This window comes from Temnothorax curvispinosus, unplaced genomic scaffold (genome assembly GCF_003070985.1).
Source record: "Temnothorax curvispinosus isolate PA1 unplaced genomic scaffold, ASM307098v1 QBEX01017793.1, whole genome shotgun sequence".
In the NCBI taxonomy this organism is placed as follows: domain Eukaryota; kingdom Metazoa; phylum Arthropoda; class Insecta; order Hymenoptera; family Formicidae; genus Temnothorax; species Temnothorax curvispinosus.
The window spans coordinates 137,562-160,844 of record NW_020227573.1 but is presented as its reverse complement, the minus strand read 5'-3'; the positions used below and the strand labels follow the sequence as shown (position 1 = coordinate 160,844).

Genomic DNA, 23,283 nt, shown 5'->3' with positions numbered 1-23,283 from the left:
TTACATTCGGATTATATACGCTCGCGCGATTGTTAATAAAAATAGAGCCTCCAACTTTGGTGCTAACAACAACGATACGAGACAATAACGTACATACAACGGTTTTCTATTATCACATCGATGAGATAGGTCTCGCGTGCCACCAGCCAGGGCCCAGGATTCCCGTTACGATCGTCATCGTCGCGAATTAATAAAGAACAACACCGAGTTACAAGAAACGTAATAATAATACGCAATTTATTGGCTCTGGAAACAGCGCACAAGATATAGTATATCCAAAGGGTCTTTGTTTGCGATCGTAACTTAATTAAACGCTACCTAAATGAAATCGCTCGTTGTGTAAATGAGTAATGAATCGATGAGTGATGACTGATGACTGATGAATGCAGATCGATGCGGAGTATAATTAATTAAAACGACTTTTCATTATATGTATATTATAATTGTCAATTATGCAGACTTTTTTCCAAAAGAATTGTCAATGTTATATTTTAAAAATCCATTCAAATTCACGATCCACGAATTTAATCAGATCAGCCTTAGGTATAATCCCGGTCGTCGCTCTTTATCTTTTTTTAAAAAACTATCTATTCTCTCTCTCACCCCCCCCCCCCCCTGTTTTCTCACAAATCGAAAATTAAGAGATCTTCAAAACTACTCTTCCGACATATTCCAAAATGATTTGTACATACGTGAAACTTATTAACCTTGAACCTTTCGCGTATTCCCATCGATGATCGTCCAAGCACGTCGTCCAATGAAGAAGCGTTATTTTTACCATAAAAAATTACATTCCATGTGCATATATCTTTTCATTGTTTCAATTTCAATCCTGTCTCTATAAATCTACAACTTTATTCTTACATTATCACGAAGCAGTTTTTTTTTCCCACGCAGTTTTACTTTAGAAATATATTTATATGTATCATGTATGTATATATGTACGTGCATGTCTGTATATGCATATGTATATATGATACACACACACACACACACACACACACACACGTCACATTTAAAACTCACACGCAACGTGAAAAAACCAAGGGTCTGTTTTCTCTATCGCTAAACTAGTGCAGGCAGTTCAGCGATAATAAAAAACAGACCCAAAGGAACACGCTCTCCGGTCATACGTAATATGACGTCTATCTGGGTAAAAACGTCGAGTTCTATCCCTTTATAAAAATCTCTTTAGAAATATTGTAAATATGATTCACGTATGTCGTAATATACATGTGTAGATAATTATGAAATTAGAATATCGATTGCATATAGAAAGCACACAATTTAACGCGTCATCTCTAAAGCTTTCTCTGATACGTATATATCTGACGATCTGCGGATTGTTCTTACAAGACGATTCGACATTGAAAACTAATATACGAAATATTCGTATATGTATGTATCGAATCATTTTCCATTACTTTTATTCATTACTTGTGTATTATTTTCGTCGTCTGCGTATATTATATCGCATTACTTTACCGACGTGCTACTTTCCACGATACAACGGTGGATGTGCAAAGAAATGTAAATGGTAAATGGTAAATGGCAAATGGTAAAAAGATTGTAGAGGACGCGTGTGTGAGTTTTCAACATGAATATTCTGTTTCATGATTTGGATATTTATCAAAGTTACATTATGCTGGTGTACATTATTCGGCAAATATTTTATTTGTATAAACTCTGCAAGCCCAGCTTACCATCGTCACAAATGCACTTTTAGGTTTATTTTATTCATGTACGAAATTGCTGCTTATATCTGTAGGAGTATAAGAGTGTCGATAAGTTATTAAGAAAGATTAGAAAATCTGTATTCCATATCTATGCGATTTCCGTTTATCTCCCGATCGGGGCACATCTTTTTTTTTCTTTTTTAGAAAATGACGATTGATATATTTTATTATACATTGTCTTAAATCGGCGCCACTTATTGCTTGATGTATTTAGTGCAGCAACATTTGGTTTTTCCAGATATCCATAATGTAAGGAAAGATACCGGCTTATTATACTTTCTATCGTCATTTTGACTCGTATTGGCGACTGAGATAAACAATTGATTCGCGAGAGTAATAAACTAACGAGAAAATAGGCCTATCACGCACGCGCGTTTAACAAGCGTGATACCGACGTGTGTATTATAAACGGTAAATGGTAGACAAATAATGTAGACACAGGTTACTTTATCGAAAGTCGAACGCTTTCATAGTGGTAACCGTCGTCATTTCGATTCTACAAGCACAAAACTATTCGTCATTCTTATTTATTTACTTACTCCATACTCTCTTACGTCGAGGTCAGAAACGCTCGGATCGGATTATTAGTCGCAAAGCGCGTTGTAAGAGGAAAATTTGCTTCGACGACTTGATTTTCTCGCGTATTTCTTTTTCTTTTTCCGTTCGTAATTCAAGTGTCGCCCGTGCCATAATTCAAGTACAACAAATACAATAAGTAAAATTATATCGTTACAATAATTACAGATTAATCTCATTGGCATGACTGACTCCTCTCGTTTTTCTTTTTCTTTTCTATTTTTTGCTTTTTTGCTTTTTTTCACGCTATTTAGGCATATATCAATTAAGGAAAAAGACTTATAAAGTTTGTACCACATATTCGTATGACGTGTGCGTAAACAGCAGCGCGCGACTCGTAATCCGTATCCCCGCGCTCCGCTCACCCTGCCGCCTGTTTCACTGATAGGATAATCAAACACCCTGGTAGTCTCTGTGTAGCCGAGTCACATATAGACTACGCTGTGCGATGGCACAATTTTTTATAATACAAGCGCAAAAGATTACTAACCATTAGTAGTTTATATAAGTCATATATCAACTGCCAACACGAGTCTGCGAATCGATTGAATCACATATTCTGCCGAAAGCGTACGTCTCCTTTTCATCTGCGAATATATTTGAGCTAGCGAATTTATTGATAGCCTGAAGAGTTATGCGTGTGTTTCGCGTTTGCACATCTCTTTTCATACACATATGCACGCGACAAATTATGGGGTGCACAATCCTGGTATGTCTATCCTGGTGTGTGTGTGTGTGTGTGTGTGTGTGTATAGTATGTATGAATGTGAGCTGCGTGGACGGCGCTACGTACACCACTTTTCGGTCAGTCAACCACTGACAGACTAGTAGTCGACTATCGTCACTCGTACTCTCGGACACCTGTGGTTCCACTGGGAGTTTTCAGTTCAACGTGCCTAGCTCACGTCAATATATACCGTTGTATAATCTACAAGAGACAATCGGTTTACGTCGCACGTAACCACACAAATCACACGAGCAAAACTTCAATGCTAATATGGCTTGATTCTCTAGCAGTCTAGCTAATATTCAATTCAAATTATTTACGTACTTGCATACAGATATGCTAGAGTTTGTCTTGGAATAGGAAGAGATTGTTCGTAGCAGCGACAGCCACCACATTTTCAGATGGATGCCACGCAGTGTGAAGTATTTTCTTATTAAAGTCCAGGCAGTCGACGCTAATCTCATCCTTCTTGCGTTTGCCACCGGTGCATACCTACGCACGCGCGTGTAACAAACATAAGTAAATGTTTCAACTTTAAGTCGCGGCATATGCAATATGCACGGCTGGCGTACAATATGACTCTTTATGAGAATAAAGCAAGATCTCGTAAATGTACTAACCTTCCTTGGCTTCAGGAGTGTTTTCGGTTTGGCAATGTCGCGTGCTGCCTCCAAAGTAAGATCGCGTTTGGTCGTACGATCAAATACTCGGAAGAAATTGTTGTACGAGCCCGTCATAATAGCAGAGTCATTACCGCTCCAACAACATTCAAACTTGTCGAAGATACAGTCATTTTCATACAATGAACATAATTTTGATCTCAAGTATTCGTGTACCTGTTGTAACAAAAAGGTTATATTCAGACAATTATGTGACACAGTTATACGCGAATGATGATATACATCTCCTGCGATAAAGTAGAAAATATTTATCGAATGAAAAAAAAAGGTTGTTGCAGAAAATGTAGGTTTACGACAGCGGGTTACGCACATATCAAGAGTTTCATTTCTATAAAAGATGTGTGTGTGTGTGTGTGTGTGTCGCTTTCCTTAAGAATATCACAGAGCATACAAACTTACAGGATAACATTCGATTGGTTTTGTCTCCATTTGCAAGTCCCACACTTTCACGCTGAGGTAGTCTCTGCTGATCATGTATCTTCCAGAATTACTGAGCTTTACATCGCTTATGCTTGAAATAATTTCTGAGAAAAAACTCCTATTGGTTGGATCTTCAGGCTCCTCGAAGAGCTTACTGTGCTGATCGCAGAGAGCAGCAGATCTCATATCGCAAAGTCTAATAGTTCCTTTGCTACTACTGTACACCAACACGTTGCATTCCGCAGGATGAAATTCCGCCGCAGTTATGACTTCCGTTAACTCTTCCATATTAGTTGGCTTAATGTCTACTATATCTGTATGCTACGGTTAGGAAAATTATATATTTCCTAATATTATATAAGCTATAAGCTGACAAACTAATATTCTGGAATATTGCAGAAAATATCATCCAATGTAAGAAATATTGATTCATGCACGATTCATAAAGAAAAGAAAGGATACTAAAACTCTGGTCAGTTATCTCAAGGTGCCAAAGATTAATTCTAAGATCATCAGCACTGAGGTATGTCTCTTGATCACTGTTGACACTTATACTGTTTATGTGATAGGTGTGCGCATTGGCAAATATCCTCCTTGGTGATGCCTCTACCATCAACTCCATTGGTTTTATGGTTGGCACCTATGTAACACACGCGGTAATACAATAAAAAAAAGCGTATCAAACAAAATTTTATACACGTTGTGTACTACTCTTCTCAAAATAGATGACACACGTAAACTTTTATCGTCGCGCGTTTGATAATAGTAAGGTAAATCCAGAATATAAATAAATCAAGTATACAACCCAGAATCCCTTACCCTCAAGGCAGTGATGCAGGCAGGATCGCGTATCGTGCCATTCTCCTCTTTCGTATTATACCCCTCCACTCTTTTATCTCTCTCACTAACTTTCCACAACTTGATTGTTTTATCGTTCGTGGAGAGTAAAAAGTGAGCAGGGTTTTTTCTTTTTAGCCACCTAATTTTATTAATTTTTTCTTCTATCTCTAGTGATTTTAGGTAATCGAACTCAGGTTCGTGGCTCTGGAAAGTGCTATACACATTGTATTCGCCTCTTCGTGGTATACTGTTTTTACTCTGTGCAAACAATGTTATCATTTTCATAATTTATTACTTTAACAACACGGGTATCTTAACGTTAATACTAGTTGATAGATTCAGTTGTAACAATCCAAGTATCACGCTTGAAAGTTTATAACTTATAACCATCTACATCTATAATCTTATAATGCTCATCTAAGCAATCTTGATCAATGTCCATCGTGTAAGCTCAAACGGCTTACGTCTTTAATAGACTCAGTGAAGAGCCGTTTGTGGCCCAATAGAAGATCAGACAGATACCAGATTATTAAATGTTACATAAGCCTGCCTTTGTGTGTAAAGATGGTAGAAACAGTCAGATCTCTAACATTGATGCACGGCCGCGTCGCACGTGATATCGCGAATGCGTCTTACAACAAAATAGAAAGTCTTGTAAATATGTAACGTGTATTTTCTTCTTCTATACATCAAACGTCATCGATGGAACGTATCAGAGTTGAGACTCTAACATGACGCTCCAAATATACGTGACTCGCGTAAGATGCGTATCGTCACGTGTCGTTATACGTGTATCATAGGATGTATTACGTCGTCACAAAAAAAAGGTAGCAACATGTGTGCAAGACATACGTATTAAGAGTGACACGCGGATTGTTTGGCTAATCATATTTTAAACAGAACGTTGTCCATCTTTTAAATCGTATAATTGCAACTGCACTTACAATGGGGTCTCTTTGAAAAATGACAACGCGTCCACCCTTGTCTCCTGTCGCGAGGAGATCGCCATCGTGATTAAATTCAACGCATGAGATTATGTCAGCTGCAATAAGAAAAAAAAAACGTAACACTCATATTTATTATACAAATATAATTTTGTACAGTATATGACAAAACTTGTGAAAGAATCTTGACGTGAGTCAAGAATACATTAATCTATATCTGTATTGTAATGCAAACTAAAAGAATGAATTTGTGTGCGCTACGCGAGATAAATTTTGAATCAGAATCTCGATACGCATGTGCAAAGCCGTGATTCGCGACTAGTTGTTTGTTTTATTTTGGTATGCTGGTAAACCGATAAGATAAAAGACAAGATGTTTCTCTCTCTGGTGAAACTTGCCTTCCGTAACGTCATCTTCTAAGGTCCCCTTCACTTGTGAGAAGCACCACTGTATGTCACCATTGCCTGTAATATAATATCGTATAATAGTGATTTTAAAACGAAATATCTCTCTCCTGTTGCTCATTTGTCTCAGATTGACATGATAACTTGGCGCGTGCGCGAATGATATAAGTATAATAAAAATTACTTTGGAATACGCGATCACCTTTTGTGTCTTAATCAGAGAACGCAGTGCGTTTTAGTCTTTGTCAATAGCAACTTTCCAGTCATAACAGATAAACGAAAAGAAATGGCACAATATACATTTATACGTACGTCTTTATTTTATTAAGTAAGATCCGCGTAAGTCTAAGAAAAAATTTAAGATCAAATGCCTGCATACGGAGAACAAGAGCCATAGATGGTGGAATGTGTATAAACATTCGATTTATACAATCTGTATAGAAGCTCTGTAAAGAAGCCCAGAGTAGCACAAGTGACGCACGTTGTTTAGAAATAGTAAATTTATGTGGAAATAACTTGGATGGCTCTCCCTGATGTAGCATACAGAGTTGCACTTCCAATACGGAAATGAGATATATCTCCACACAATGGCAGGGAATGGAGAAAAGTACGTTGTTATTTCGCAAAGCTTTGGATCAAATAGAAAAAAATTATGTGGGAGAGAGAGAAGCTGGGGTTCGCGCGCATATCAAGTTGAGAGGAGTAAAGCGAAATGATGGCCATCCTAGGGTACTACTGCTATGCACCTGCGGGATGAAGCAAAAGAAAATGCATGCAGTAACGCCAGTAACGCTTCCTACGCGCCGATGACAAAGGTTTTGCTGCGTTACTTTGAACCTTTGAACTGAAAGGCAGACAAGAGTAAGAGTGTGTCTGCAAACAAGAGAGCGAGTAAAGAAATCATCTCTGTTGGAAAATAGTTGCGCGTGGCTTGTTGGAGTCACTTCGGTCACTTGGAAAACACCGTACGACTTACGAGCGGTAGAAGACGGACTGTGCGATCGAGAGCGATAGAGAGCGAAGAGAAGCGAAGAGGGGACACGGTGAAGATGGCCGGCGCAAAGTCCTCCTGCGACCTGCGAAGGTCGCGCGAGACGTGACACGCGTGCGGATTGCGGAGGATGAGCGGAACAGATGAGGGGAAGAGAGGTAAAAGTGAGCCTACTTGAAGTTTCGGCGTAATCCATCGTGTTTCTAGGCCGCCGCCGCCGTTGCCGCCACCGCCACCGCCGCCACCACCACCGCCGCCGCCGTTGCCGTTGCCGCCGCCGTCGCCACCGCTGTTGTCGCCGTCGCCGGCGACGGGCACATAGGTAGCTGCCCCCCCACGCACCAGGGAGAATCCGGAGTGCGGGCGCGAAGGATGCGCTATTACGCGAAGAGAGACGTTCAGACCGAGAGGACTCGCGTCGCGATTATACCCGCGTCCCTAATCTGGGTCAAGGTTCGCCTCGCCGCGGCGCGGGCGAGGAGACGAGCTGCACAGCAGGAAGCAGGAGCAGGAGCAGGAGCAGCGCGAAACGTCGTAGCCGTCGCTGGCGCGTCGTTGGCGGCGCGCGGACACGTATATGCGCCGGCTTATTAAGAGCCACGGTAGTTGGAGCACTACTTACCGGCCATCTCGACACGACACACGAGGGGCAATACACGCAAGCGGAGAGCGAGAGCGAAGAGAGGAGAGCGTTCACGCGCTAGTTTACTCCCGATTTACGGGATCCACGATCCACGAGCGTACGCGCGCGCTCACTCTCGGACAGGCGCGGGCGCGTGTGAGCCACCACACGACCACACCACACGACCACACCACGCCACGCCGGCGACCACTCGCACTCGACCAGGCGACTGCAGGCGACTGGCGAGTGGCGACTGGCGACGAGATAGTTCGCTACGCGAGAGAAACACGCGACTGATCCAGACCGTGCGCCACCGATCCTCTGTCACATATTTTCGGCCAAGCACCGTGCCATAAAGCGCGCTCTCTCTCGAGTCTCGAGTCTCGACGTAACGCGCGGCTGCTCTCAATGGCGGAAGTTCACAGGCGCATAACCGCACAACGCGACTATGGCGTGACGTCACTGCGCAGCCAGAGCCACAGCCAACTGAGCCAACAGCCAGGTCTCGCCGTTCGCCGTCTCGCTACTCGCGCGCGCGCTACCTCCGCTCCGCGGTAACCACCATCTTTACAGTTACACGCGGTGGCGGTGGCCGCGGTGCGCGGTGCTCGACGACGCGCGGCGCGGAGTCTGCGCGAACGTGCCGCCGAGAATAGACGAGAACTGACGAAGATCGACGAGGATCGACGAGGATAGCCGAGAAGCCGCGAATCGCCGCTACGCGGCAAGGCGTCAAGCGTCAAGGAGGCTAGGCGGCAACTTTGACGAGTTTCAGTTTGAGGACGAGCCAGGCGCGTTACTCTTGTATCTTGTAATTGTATCGGAGATGTTTCTTCTCTTCCCCTTTTCTCTTCCAATAGTTCCAATACACACGTATCGTTCACGATCGGCCAACGCCGATCGCCAACGGTATATTTGGATAGCAAACAACCCAAAAAATGTAAAAGCGTTTCGGCAGCAGATAATCCAGATAATCCAGATATAAGACCCGCAAAGATACCAGGTGCCCTCGAGATCGAGATATGTAATAGGTACATACACACAGTACTGCACAGTCGTTATTTCGTTGCTTACGTTAGACAGCTCTGCCTCTCGAGAAAAAGACAGTTATTCCTTTTCGTCTATAGTCTATATCAAATTTAATAACGTGCAGTAATAACAAGAGCATTGCTCACATTGACGTTTACGTTTACATTTACGTTAAAGACAGTAAAAATGTTTTTGTTATCTTGGAAAGTTGTTTCTTCTTTTTTCCCCAAAAAAGTTTCGATATCTTTGACCAGAACGTGTTTTACATTCCATGTTTTTTCGATCGTACAGGTACTTGATAAAATGTGATCGGGGCCAAGAGGCGAGTGGCTCCAAACATGGCTCTTTAATCGCGAGCGACCTGTCTGCGTATAACAACATAGCTGCGAAATCCCGCGAAAACAGAGAGATCACTTGGCAAAAGCGTGTTACGTAGATCGAGCGCGACCTAGCACACGGCATCAGCTATAATAGCTGTGCTAGGGCATACCCGCGACTCGACGCGGATATATGTTTGCCGTGATATTTGTTAGTACACTGCTATTCCAAGGAGAGACGCAGAGAGAGGTCATCTCACGACCCAAGAAGAAATTATAAGAGATATAAGAGCTTTCGCTCTCGATGTTGTAGAATTTACCTAAGAGCTCCGTTAATTTGTCATGTAACTCCTCGAGAGAAGAAAACAGAGGCGACGTCGTACTCCCTCGCGAGTGCGCCAAGGTCCCGGATCCAAAGGCACGGATTTCCGACTGATCCATTTTCCAACATCCGAAATTAGCTCGAAAGGCTAATCATCGTTTTCGATTAATCCGCAGAAATAATCCAGAGAGTGGCCGAAAGCTCACCGCTCAACTAATCGGCGCGACGACTCACGTCGGCAACTTGACTTATCACGTTGACAGAAAGAGACGAGACGAGACGAGACGCGACGCGACGCGACGCTCGAGAGACTATCTCAAAGTGGTACCAAGTACGTGAAGCTAGGACGAGCGACGAAGCTCGCTTTGCCAAACGTATTAGAGTCACTACGTTAATACGTTTGTACTAACGAGATTGCATCTCTACTAAAATTTCAACACCCGCGTACCGCGATAACAAATCTCTGATGTCTAAAACAATGTAATTCGAAAGATTCCAAGTATTTGGACACGACTGTCGTAAGGACAGACGTTTCCATACTTTCCGTGCGCTAGGCTCCCAAGGATGTATTGTATGTAATACATATAAGTAGGTGATCTGTGAGTTGCGCTTACCCGCGAGCCGCGAGTGAATTGCACGCCAGTCATCTCGTTTCGGTACTCACGGAAGTAAGTGTGGTCGGCGCAAACGGCCGCGGCGTTCGTGTTCTTCTCTTCCTTCCGCTTATTACGCGTTACCACGTAACGGACCATATTTTCGTTCGAATAGACAGCGACAGCGCTTCTTCCAACACGCACACGATCTAGCGAATACATCCTCGCGTGGCTCGCGTATCAACGGCAACCTTACCTCACCTTACCTTACCTTGACGAGTTTACCTCGTCGCAACGCGACAACCGCGACACCAGAGTATTTCCCGCACACAACGACGTTCTAACGAATTGTGAACAATTTCGAAATCTTTGCTCCTTCTCGCACGCAATGTCGATTCCGGGACAAGTGTTTACGCCGCCAAATATAAAATCTCAAAGTTTTATTGCTTCTTTTATTAACTTAAAAAAGATTTCGTAAAAAGACATATACATAAGTATATCAGGCACGTACGCTACGATACACGGCAAATGATTTGTGAAACGAAAGCTGATAAAAGCCAGTAACGAAGGCAGAAAAAGAAGTAAGAATTAAGAATAAATTACATTCTTAAATCGAGTAGAAACAATCTGTTCAATAGTTAAATTGAAGAAGGATGTTGAGTACTTGCTGTACATATGTAAGCGATCGATTTAAAATTTTCTATATATACGCGCATAAAGTATAACGACGTGCGGTTCTTCGGGAGGACGACGCGCGACGTGTCTTTGTAGTGAAAAAAGATGTGAAAAGAGAAAGCTCCAAATTATCTCGAAGCAAGCATATACCTATAGATTAGACACGTAATAAAATCCCATTATTATTTAATGTTGAAAAACCTTGATGGATACGTGCAGGGTGACAGGAATGTAATACAGGTTCGCTCGAGTAAAAGCCAACTCGACTCGAAGGAGTCGAAAAGGTGGAACGCTGACGTCGTTCGATTAAAGCGCAATGTACGTTCTCTGATAAAGAAATCAAGTAGCGGAAGAACATTCCGAACTGTGACTATTGTGCGATAGATACAACAATTTCCACGTACGCATTTTTCACACGTTTACGCGTGATAGACAAACAATTAAGTTTCTTATGTGCGGAGCTTATCTCAAAGTGCTACTCTGGATTATCGTAACTTGCCACAAAGTACCGATTCTTGTATCGATCGCTTATCCAGAGTCTATATACTGATTAAAATTCTGGAATAAGATCAAAATCACCATATCGTGAATTTTGCAATTAGGATTTTCCGTTGAAAAATTTCAAAATTCTACGTAAGTACATATTTGATTCTATAATATACGTTTATTTTACTTTTATCCATTAGGCGCGACACGAAACGGCGTAACTGGGGTAACCAAAGCGCTTACACACGTGGATAGGCGCGAGGACAGACCAGAGTTTAAAAGTTTGTCGCGTCGCTTCGCGTCCGCGCGAAAAATATACGTGCCACGCGCTTCAAGTTGAAACTATAAGTAAACATCGAGTCCTGTACCCTGTACTGAGACGCGCGACGTACGACACCGATGACGATTCGACAAATTTAGAAAGGAGATATTCCATCGAGGGAAAGGGAAGGAACGATATTCCTTCCTAACGAATAACACGTCTTGGTATTTCAGTCAATTTAAGTCAATCAGAAAAAAATTGGAGTTTTGCGCGTTTCAAGAAACGTACGTCTGAAGAGACGATGAGACGGTAGGGGCAGACCGGTCAGACTAATACTCATTGTCATTACTCACCGGCACGTTTGTTGACGGCGGTGTTGATGATGGAACCGAGTTTCGTGAGGCTGGACTGCCTCATGACGTTGGAGGGACTCTTCATCCGTTTGGACAGTGGTACCGGAAGCGGGGCGGTCTTGGCCCGTGCCAGGATGGCACCGCCGTTCCGGCAGTTGCCGATTGGATTCGAGCCGGGGGACCGCTGGGGCGGAGCCCCCCATAGACCCACCACCCCGGCGTGACGCGTGGTGACACCTCGCTAACCTCCTCAGCTTCCTGCCAGCTGTTATTCTCGCGGTCAGCGTCAGCCTTAGCTTCGTCCACTTTTGTCGCTTCGTCGCCGCTGGAAAACAAAATCTCTCTCTGTGTGTGTGTGTCTCTTGTCTATACGTTCCCTTTCTCTAAATCTAAAGTCTAGTCGTTCGGGCGATCGATCGTCAGGCGACTCAGACGATTCCTTCCCGTCTCTCGGGGTTTTTTCCCCTCTTCTCGTGTTCCCTCTTTATTCACGTTTTAAGTTTTACGTTTTAGATCTCACTCGATTTTTATCGCGTATCGTGCTTTAATCGCGACTGATTTGTAAGACCGTAAAGTCGATATCCATCTTCCCCATTGCACACTTTCCTAAACCTAAACCTAAACAACGCGACTCGCTGTGACTCGCTTGTGGCAAGCTGTTTTACAAGCTGTTTAACCGTACTCGCACGATTATACGTTTCATAAATGCGTGCTTGATAAAAGCCTGTTGTATAAACATTCAAGTATTCGTGTAATACTCTTAAACGCGTCAATATCTCGTGTAGGACATTAATAAGACACGATCCAGACACGTTACAGAACACAAAACCCTGGTTGGTTGTGTGTTATCGAGTAATCCAGTAATCCAGTAATCCAGCGTACGGATAAGTAAGACGTGATGGACCTTGGGTTAAGTCTGAGGACTGAAGGGCCACATGCGATTCGCAATTGTCGCAAGTTCGAACTGTGTGCGAGTGGTGCGAGACGCACACATACTCGCGAGTGCTTATTTAATCGCGACTCATTTAATTCGACACATTGCATCGCGACTACGTAGAGTACCTCGTAGAGACGTAGCTAATAATAAGAACGCTCGTTCATTTATTCTCACTCAAAGATCGCTTCGTCTTTATCTGAAACTTATATATTTTATACACGTCACCGTCACATAAAGATCTCGAAAGCTATATGTAACTCTGTAACTTGATAATATCAAAAAATATCAAAAAATATGGCACGCGCGACATACATTCGACGTGCATTCAACGTGCGCTAATCGCGTTGCAAACATACATGTTGCAGTCAATTTCGCGCGAGATATTTCGCAATTATGGTTCTTAACGTTTAATGATACGTCTCAATATCTGCAATCACGTTGAACGTTGACAAGTGGTAAATAACGATAATGAAAAGGGAATGATTATCCAAGTCGTACATAGGTATATACATTACACATACAAACATATGTGCATACAGTACGTATATTATTTACGGAAGATCCGGCGCCGCAATGTTAAATTGGTGTAAGTCTTATAAGTTTATGACTCGTGAGAGTTTGCCATCGGCCAAAACTCTTTTCGTCCCGAATCCCGAATAACGTGCAGCTGTATCCTAATGGAAATAACAAATAACAAATGGATCCGAATGATCGCGAATCGCGATGTTAAAACGATTGAAAATACTGAAAATTAATATTGTTTTATTTTCATAATTACCTAAATCTAAATTTTAGCTGATATAGTTACATATAGTGCAAAAGTAAAACGCCATTTGCGAAAAGAGACAAGGCTGGATGTTTAACGCTAAATCTCTACTACAACGGCGAATCTCTTACCTAACGATTCAAATGGTAAGGTCACTATATATATATGAACTAATTTGCGAACGGATCATACTCGCGCGGCACGCTCCATATCGTCATTCTCCATTTGAGCAATGGATAGAAATAGAGATTATCGCGACGATCCTTGTAAGACAAAGGAAGCTCGAATAATATGATTAAATTAAAGTAAATTTCGGCGCAATTATCGAATAATTTACCTTATTCAACTTTTCACTCTTCTGCGGATTTTGATATTGAAAATATATGACGTTAGTAACTTTAAAATATTGTCAGTCCCAAATTTACTTGAGAAATTTCGGCGTTTAACTCGAAAAAATAATCCGACAGATCTGACATCAGATCCGTCGGACGGGTCAAGTACGACCAACGACCACAGAGTCTGCGCAACTTAATATGTATATGATAAGCTATTATATATTAGAACAAATTAGATATGTGTTAAGGTTAACAAAGTCCACGCGACTATGGATCTCTGATTCATGATATTCACGGCGAAAAAAGGGTATAATCTCGTAGACGTAGACGGATGAATTAGTTTGCCGAGCCGAGCCGACGCGACGCGACGCGAAGACTGGAATCGTTGGCGCCGGGCCAGAGAATTTTCCGGCTGGATCTTATGCCCAAAAATATCTTTCATTCGCGTACATTTCCAGCGAGTAATCGCACGCGCCGCAAAAATTTGTGTCTTATTGAAATGGTAATGATCCGAGGAGATGAAATAGCCAATAGGGAATAAAGGGGAAAAAAGTCGCGCGAAAAAGCAGGTATGTTGTAGGCAGGCAGGCAGGCAAGCAAGCAGAGGTGAAATCGCCGTTAAGCGAATACCATTGATCCCGATAGAAAATACCCGATTAGAAAAAAACAAATGATATTAAGAAATAACTGCTGCATCGGCATCGTGTGTGTAGCGTGTAGGACGTAGGAAACAGGCTTGTGCTTGCACAAAAAAAGAGCAAAAGAGGCAACACGGCGCATCTCTATATGATCTTTCTTATTACGTCTGCGAGGGTTATTATATCAATTATTGTATAATTGTATCATGTATACTTTTTCAAATTATAATCCATCCCATATTTCGTAAAAGCTGCGTCAACTGTCGCCACAGTCGTAAGCTTTCTCCGACATCTTCGTCGTAGCTCGTATATTCGAGGCTTGCCAGCAATTTTCATTTATTAAAATAAAACTACCCATTCCACATCGCGTTCCTAATTTTCATTCCTAAAAGTTATCCTACATTATTATTAGTTTTGTGTGAAGCGCGCGCAGGACCGAAACATTAGATATTATTATACGATAGGACGAAAATATATTTCAGCCAAATCTGACCAAATCGTTACAAATTAATGTACCGATGTAGTGATATTATTATAAATAATCACGGGAATCATATGCGATATGTTATGGCATCGATGAAAAACGAAAAAATTTTTACGATAGATTTTACGGGATTGAGAAATAGAGTATTGAAGAAATATTGGAAAAAAAAGTAAATTTACATACATATCAGTAATAGTAGGCTAATGTTGATGATGTCGAGGAAAGTGCTAGAAAAGCTTACAATTAGGTAGTAGGTCATATCGATGAACCCCTATAACTGCCTGCTGCTTTTGTAAGACTTCGCAGTTGCAGCTTTACTTTATTTACCCGAAGTATTGTACATAAAGAGAAAAATGAATTTACGAGAAATGCAACAAATGCATATACATATACTCGTAACGACGAATCCATAAACGAGTCACGATATTTCGCCAATACCGTATCTCGGCGTAGCGTAGAGTGTTGGCCCCGTAGGATAGTAATTTCAAAGCGGAATGAAAGCAGAACTCGACAGAGACGCTTCCTCAAACTATAGAGACATGCAGGAAGAGCAAAGAGAGAAAAAGATAGTCGCGGATATCTCTCGATAAATATCCTTTTTGCTTCCTTCGGCTATAAGTGCAAAATATGTGTTTTGTCGAGTAAACGTAATCGCGTTAGAAAATTCCATATAAATGTGCAATGCAATCCGCATTTATTATAATTATCTTACAAATAAAATGTCGCTTCATTATTGCCCTAAAAACATGATTAAACACGCACGTACGCACGCACGCACACGCACACACACAAAATAGCATTACACGTATCGTCGAGCAAAGAGAGAGAGAGAGAGAGAGAGAGAGCTCCATCCATCAGCGTTAGAAAGTACGTCGCGTTAACATTAATAGCCTATTAAAAATGTCCATCGGGATGCCGTTAATAGGTAGCCCTCATCAGAAAATATAACGTTGCAACGCAAATAGCCTATCCTAGCTATCGTATATTGAAATAATTGGCTCGGAAAGCGAACGATCCTGAGAATCCTTCGCACGTCGCCGTCGATGGAGCCTTGATCCTTCCGGGGAGCCCGCACCGAAGTAATCGCGAGTGATCTCTGTTTGCAAGCACCTGCGCTCTTTCTTGCAACTATACCTGCCGCTCGGATGGGTATTATAATATAAGGATGGCTTTTATTTTTCGGCTGATATCGCGGCTAGCATCCTGCGTACATATTAAATGCTGAGAGATGCACCTGCAACGCTGCAACGTCGTTGACAGACGAACCGACCCGACGCCGCGACGCGACGCCGAACGCCGACGTAGTCACTCTACGCGATACCGTTGACCTAAATAGTTGAGATAGTCGATAGCACTTGGACTAGCAATGTCCCGCTTCTTCTTTTATACCGAATTGCTCGTTTAAAGTTCATATCTTCCAGAGGCATGTACTTGCCGACGAATTTAGAGCAAGAAGCGTATCATATTATGTAATAAAAGAGCTATGTATTTCAAGGCACGAGCCATCGTGCACGACTCTGGTATATAGAGCTATACAGAGTAACAACGTTTCAACGCTATCAACCAACTAATTGTGACGGAATATATTATAGTAATTGTCGCTTGACAATTATTGTACTTTGCGTGGATAATATGGTAATACAATGGATATGTAATAAAGCGAGCGTGTAATAACTGGATTGCAAGATGCAACTGCACGAAATCGCAGTGTTATTGTGTATATAGAAGAATCAAAACTATGTACGTATATAATACAAACGCTTCTAACACTACTGGATCGCCGATCGTGATCGCGATCTTTATAGATGATGCGGGACCAAGTATTTCTGAATAAATTCGCCAGTAAGTACATGGTTCTGAGGAAGACACGTTAAAAGACAGACGCGAAAACAAACTTTTTTCAATTCTCTCTTCTCAATAAATCTATATGATCTAAATCTAAAATAGATGGTGATAGATGTAGAGTGACTCGTCGATTCGCGCATGTAGGCGCGGTATCGCCATCGTGTTATTCATTCTCACAAGTCACAGGTCACAGGTAACGCGCCGCGCCGCAGTCCGCGCGTCAGGAGATTGATAAACGCCATGTCAGCCATGTGATGTCCACCTCTGATGATTTGAGCGTCCTTGCGAAAGGTGGTCCGGTCCGTCTATCTTTTATCTGATCTGACTATCTATATCTATATATATATTATATGTATATCTGTTAGTAGCGTAGTACTCCGCCATGCGCCAGCTCGCCTTCGAGAAGAGAAGGAAGATACGTACGGGTTAAAGAGCGGTTAAAGAAGAGAGAAAGACAGAGAGGATTCTTGCGGATCGATAGCTCGTGGCTTTATTGACTTGAGAAACCGCGTGCTAAAGAAGCACATGCAGTGGTGCTAAAGGTTTGAAATCTTTGTCGCCGAGTGCATCTTTCGGTAGTCTCGGTCATCGCGCGTCGCCATCGAGAGGGATAACGCGCCCCGTTCGAGCTCTCCGCGCGCCGCGCCACGCCGGTTCGTTATATAAATTTCGGCAAAAACCGCCGCGCACCGGTAATGAGAACGTGCTCGAATTTTTGTGTCTGTCGTCGTTAGTGACTCTCTGACTAACCTTCTAACTTTTTCTCTTCAAGAAGCAGAATAATATTATAAATTATAATATAATAAAAGATGAAAAAATGACGTAACGGCGTAGCGAAACACGTACGCGCGCACAGATATCTATTCATTTTTTGTAATCGATTACGTGTAACGCGCTCGAGAAAAGATAGGTAAGATCGATATAAAAGAATTTGTTAAGGTGATTGAAAATTGATTTGTTCGACGATACGAGATTCTAACGAATAGTTTAGTTAACATAAAGAACTTTCATTTAAATGTCTGCGCTACGTCATCGCCATTTTTTCTCGTATAATTAGCTCTCCAAACTAACAAAGCGCTGGAAATAAAAGTGGAAAACGTAATCTGTATAATGGCGGATACATATCATAACATAAAATATGTATTCTGAAATTATCTCCAAAATGATAATTTTTAAGTTTGACTAACGCACGCACGCGCACGCGCACACACACAATAGTCAAAGTCAGGTAGGTACATAAAGCGAACGTTCAACGACGAATTAATGGCGGGGCAAATAGCGCACGTGCTCCCCATTGCACGTTACCCGAACACAAACTGGCCAAGATATGCGTATTGACTACTATTGAGCGATCTACCACTGGCGGAATGAGAAATGGCAGTAATTATTTAATCGAAACGATTTTCTCCATTATTTCGAGCATGCAGATACAATCGAGACGCGCTATTTTCGACAACACTGCACGAAACGAGATTCACATTTACCGAATCTGCAAACGTTGATCGTAATTCGTCGTTGATCATAATTATTCAGATTTTGTGGTAAGAAAAATTCTCAATCTAGTGGTCAAATATGCAAAACAGTTTCAATAATGAAATGGTCACGGCCGCCTACGCACTTAATCTAAACTAAAATAGTAAAATATCTATTTGACAATCGCGAGATTTTGGTGGCTTTTTCGATGAGTTTCGACTGACAATGAGATTTCACTGACTGTGAGACATCGACTTAAAACTTATTTGCATTATTGTCCTGGCACTAAAGTAACAGGATATATTAAATCTTAAATCGGTTTCGGTCGCGGAGCAATTCAACGAAATTAAGCCGTCGAATCAACTATAAAAGCTATTTGAGAGCTACATTCCACGTGAACATTCGGACGTCGCAACTAGTGAAAGGAAACCAAGACCAAGTTTATGAGAAGAATACTAATCTATTACGTTACATTGACGCAAGCGAGAACAGTTTCGAAATCATCCCGCGGGATCAAGCGATATACGTTTATGTGCGTGTATATGTCAATGATATAAAATAAATGTAAAGAATTATTTTTCTTTGATGGGATTTCAACTATCTCTACAAATCGCCAATTATCGCCAATTATCGCCAATCGCATGTCGATTATGATTATATCGATTATAATTATACAAGGATAGTGCATCAGCAGCCTTTTCTCTCCGTTCCAATCAGGTGGTATTCTATAACACCTGTTGATTTTATCATAGTCAGTCACGTACAGTTTCATAATTACGTCAAGATACAAGTATTTATGGACGTAATAATAGTAACTCGTACATATATAATATAATAGTGAGATTATTGGTCGCAAATTTAAATGAAATTGTGATAATTAAAATTTGAGACTCATCTTCAATAGCGACATATTGAAATAAAGTTCCTTTGACGGGACTTGCGATTCGCATGATGAGTGTATTATGCATTATATATATATATAAAACATAAATTCGCTGGTCAAAAAGCGTAAATAAGAGAGCCTGAAAGAGTGGGCCAAGGTGAGCACCGGTTACATTCGGAATTCAATTCACATCGGTATTATAGTAGGTATCTCGCCTCGCGACGTGTGGTGGTGTGTGGAAAGTTCTCGGGCCCTGGGGGACCCGGGGTCCGGGGCCCGGGATGCTCAGGGTGAGAGCGAGTTGCGCGTGGAAGACCTTGCTCGCGGCTAATAAGCAAATGATTTGACAATGACGATTTATTATTAAAAAAATTTGAGGTAACGATAATACATATTTTAAACTCCGAGGACACAAGGAATGCAGATGCATACTCTTGACATTATGCGAGATCGTTAGGGTACGTGTTTCGGAGAGAGATAGGTACACCGTGTCGTACTTTCGCTTTCATCTCCATACGAACATCACTCTCGCGAGCTGCGCAGAGAACGTTGGTTTAAATGTTTACGAAATTTACATTGGTAGCAATAATGACGGCGTCGATCAGTCTTGAGACGATAAACGTAATAATCGCGCGATACGTATATTCAAGTATATTCATTTCTTTTCTCTCTTAAATGAAAAACAAATCAATGAAACATTACGACCGGACGCGTGCTCCGGATCTACGTGCTCCTTTCGATAAAGTTTTTATTATCGTTGTCTATCGACAATGTGTGACAACGTGAAAATTTTTCGCCATGTTCCTCAAACAAAACCCAAGTCAAACGTTGCAAACTGCAAATCATTTTTTATGTATTAATTCGGGCGTCAATCTGCCAAGTTTGACGGATATAAGCCGCTGATCGAGCGAGCCGCTGAACGATCAGAAACTTGGTTACGCACGCGTCAAACATGTGCGCGATAAACGCGAAAAGAATATATCGTGTTTAGATTATCAAAGCCCATGAATCGAAAACAGGTGCGACCTTTAATGTAAGGTAAGCGCGTATATGCGGGAAGATGTGAAGGAGGAAGTTATACGGCTTGTAGTCGATGTAGTATTTTCTACACTGATATTGTCATTCTACGCCACAGAATCAGCGAAACATTTGCACGGAATCTCACGTGATAAAGGGCAAGAATAGTGCTTCCCCTCCGCACCCCTCTCTCTCTCGATTTTTCAAAGAAATACGTGCACGTGTACGACATTTCGATTCGATTCGCGACGCCTTCAACGAAAGATTCGAATAACTATTTTTACGTCAGATGCCAGAGTGAACCCCCTCCCTCCCCTCCTCACTGTAAAGGTTTAAACGTAATTCCAAATCAATCGTCTAGCATACTGCCCTAGTTGCAACGGACAATGGTACTAGAATATCATACAATCGGTAACACGTTGCCGTTATCCTCCGTAAAATTAGGCATGGCAACAAACGCGAGACAAATAGACTTAAATGTTAGCCGCTGGAGGCTACGGACTAATTTACAACTACCATTTCGCAGCGATCCGAAATTCTGTAGCACGACGTGATCCGCGAGACCGATAGATAATTAATTAGGCGTTAACGCGATTGATGATGCATTTCATCTTTCGATTCACTTTGATTGAATATCGATGAGGCGCGCATTAATGGGATGCAACTTGCTTTTGCGTTAAACCGCGCAAGTAAAGTAAAAAACGCCCCCCCCCCCCTCTCTCTCTCTCTCCCATCACGTTTCTTTACACAAATTAATTTTTGCTTTACTTGTGTCGCATAAATTTCGTCTTTTATATAACAGTTGACGCGAACGCTATAATTAACGTCCATCCGCACAGTAATATATCTAGTATCTACATAGATTTAAGTAGATGGATAGGACTTTAAGCAAGGAGAATAGATCGAACGATATCAACATTTATACAGTAGTAATATGAGAGAAGCCCCGACCCGAAATAAATTTTTGGCCAAATCAATGAACTGTGCCTGTGTCCGTAAATGAAATAATCATTTACCCTCATCAACGCCGCGACAATCAACTTGCGCTAGTTGATCAAGTCAAGTGACTTAACGTACATACAATCAAATATCAAACACAGGCGTTTTTGCTTGTATGTAGATACAGTTGGTGCTACGCCACGCCGCGCCGCGACGATCGTGTATGCGTTATCGCGATATTACCATTGACCGTTGTCCGGCGCAACGCAAGGATGTGAAGGATGTCTTGGACTCGAGCAAACGACGACGAACGACAGACGACCGACCGCGACGAAGGCGTAACCGGAAGGGCTTATTTGCCAAGCGGCAATAGATGTTCGCGACCCAGTGACCCTCAACGATCAACCACCGTTTCAACATAACGAGATTTGTATTTCTAATTAAAACGTGCGTATTGTCCAGGACGTACGTGTACGTAGTACGCTCGCGCCCGTCTTCTCATCGACTTGGACACAAGACAAGCTGTTGGAAAAATTTAAATCGACTGCAAACTGCAATGGGGTCTCGTCCTGCAGGGAACTCTGTATACGATCAGTGTTTCGGGTTCGAATGCAGCAGGTGCAAAGTAAAAGCGTGCCGTACGATGCAGGGCAATGCAAGCTAATGTTTTCGCGCACCATTCCTCGTCATTTCGACGCACGTGCGTGCCGAGGCCGAGATGCAGGATGCAGGATGCAGGATGCAGGATGCAGGTGTCACCGACACTCGACATTTTGAATCGCAAACTTTGCAAACTTTTTTGAGAACGACCAAAATTACGTATCACGCGTACACGTCGCCCCTCTCATACTCTCGTGAGTCCAATGCTCAAAAATACCAAGGTTATACAACTGCAGTCGATTTATATTTAAAAGAGAGAGAGAGAGAGGAGAACGCGATACTTGTATATTTAATTTAATTTGATTTGAAATTAAAAGAAAAAGCGCGCGGGGACGGGACACAGGATATCGGTGTTTCGTGTCCCGCAAAAGAGTGAAAAGTCACACGTTGCGTTATTCATTGGTGCAGGACGCGTGGCGGGAAAAAACATTGCGTTCCTTTGTAACGTAAAAGGATTCCTCCGACCTTGGAAAAATAAGAGACCGCGCGACCGGGTTAAACGCGGTCGCCTTCGCCTTCGCCTTCGCCGTCGCGTCGCGTCGCAAACTTCCGCCCGATATAACTTGCAAAAGTAGAGGACTTACCCGTGACACCCGTAAGGATAACGGATCCTGCTGGCGAGTGCTGGCGAGTGGCGGATCCGATCGCGACTACGTGGAGTACGTGGAGTACGTGGTGGTCGTACGTACAGGATGGGCCTTCTCCTGCTCCCTCGGAACTCGAAACTCGGAACGGTCGCGCTAACAGGACGTTACTCGCCACTCGGTCCGATATTTCCGATAACTCGCATCGGTGTCGATGACTTTGCCGTGACACCGAGGATAATCCCCCTCTGCCCTCTGGTCTTTTGGCCGCGCGCCCTCGAGGCGAGCTGATCAGATCTGATGCCTTTTCATCACTTCATCAGGTGTCTTTTGGGAAACGATGCGTGCACTGTGCAACACCGTAGCTGTAGACCCCGCGCGACGCGCTCTCTCCTATCTCCTTTCCACTTTTCCAGTTTCCGTACGCCGTACGCGATGCGCGACGCGACACGCTGCACGGCCTGCACGCCGGGCGGGCCGCCGAATGCCGAATGCCGAATGCCGAATGCCGATTATGCCGCGTGCACCGTAATGCGCGACGACGGTTACCACCCGACACCCGACAGCTCCGACAGTCCTACACCGTTCCGTCTTACACCGATTGGTGTTTACTACTGATTGTGAGATTTGTGAGTGAGTACTCGGCTACTCGCACCAGTGCTACCCTGCCCTGCCACCACTGCCACCAGCCACCAGCCCGTCGCGCGTCGGCCGCGCCGTGCGCTGTTAACGTCGAGCACGCCGG

At 42.7% G+C, this 23,283-nt stretch overlaps 1 protein-coding gene across 6 annotated transcripts; it reads right to left on the bottom strand.

The window, feature by feature from the left end:
• Window positions 1–208: 208 nt before the first annotated feature.
• On the bottom strand, window positions 209–23,206 carry LOC112467728 (protein phosphatase PP2A 55 kDa regulatory subunit). Of its 6 annotated transcripts, XM_025036472.1 has the most exons (10): window positions 22,539–23,206; window positions 11,978–12,302; window positions 6,322–6,387; window positions 5,924–6,021; window positions 4,959–5,237; window positions 4,602–4,779; window positions 4,119–4,453; window positions 3,660–3,875; window positions 3,364–3,531; window positions 209–3,240 (listed from the first exon to the last, which is right to left on the bottom strand). In XM_025036472.1, exons 2-9 carry the CDS (start codon window positions 12,060–12,062, stop codon window positions 3,379–3,381), a joined length of 1,410 nt encoding a protein of 469 aa, XP_024892240.1. In that variant the 5' UTR covers window positions 12,063–12,302; window positions 22,539–23,206; the 3' UTR covers window positions 209–3,240; window positions 3,364–3,378. The 6 variants fall into 6 exon arrangements, with proteins under 6 accessions (XP_024892240.1, XP_024892238.1, XP_024892239.1 ...); XM_025036470.1 differs by lacking the exons at window positions 11,978–12,302; window positions 22,539–23,206 and adding an exon at window positions 10,273–10,396; XM_025036471.1 differs by lacking the exons at window positions 11,978–12,302; window positions 22,539–23,206 and adding an exon at window positions 9,607–9,827.
• Between the last annotated feature and the right edge of the window lie 77 nt (window positions 23,207–23,283).

Coding starts and splice junctions, on each gene's coding strand:
- LOC112467728 (XM_025036471.1), bottom strand. CDS start 9,727: ATGGATCAGTCGGAAATCCGTGCCTTTGGATCCGGGACCTTGGCGCAC. Junction 5,238..5,923: donor TTTTTCAAAGAGACCCCATT/GTAAGTGCAGTT, acceptor TTGTTTGCACAG/AGTAAAAACAGTATACCACG. Junction 3,532..3,659: donor CACTCCTGAAGCCAAGGAAG/GTTAGTACATTT, acceptor GCGCGTGCGTAG/GTATGCACCGGTGGCAAACG.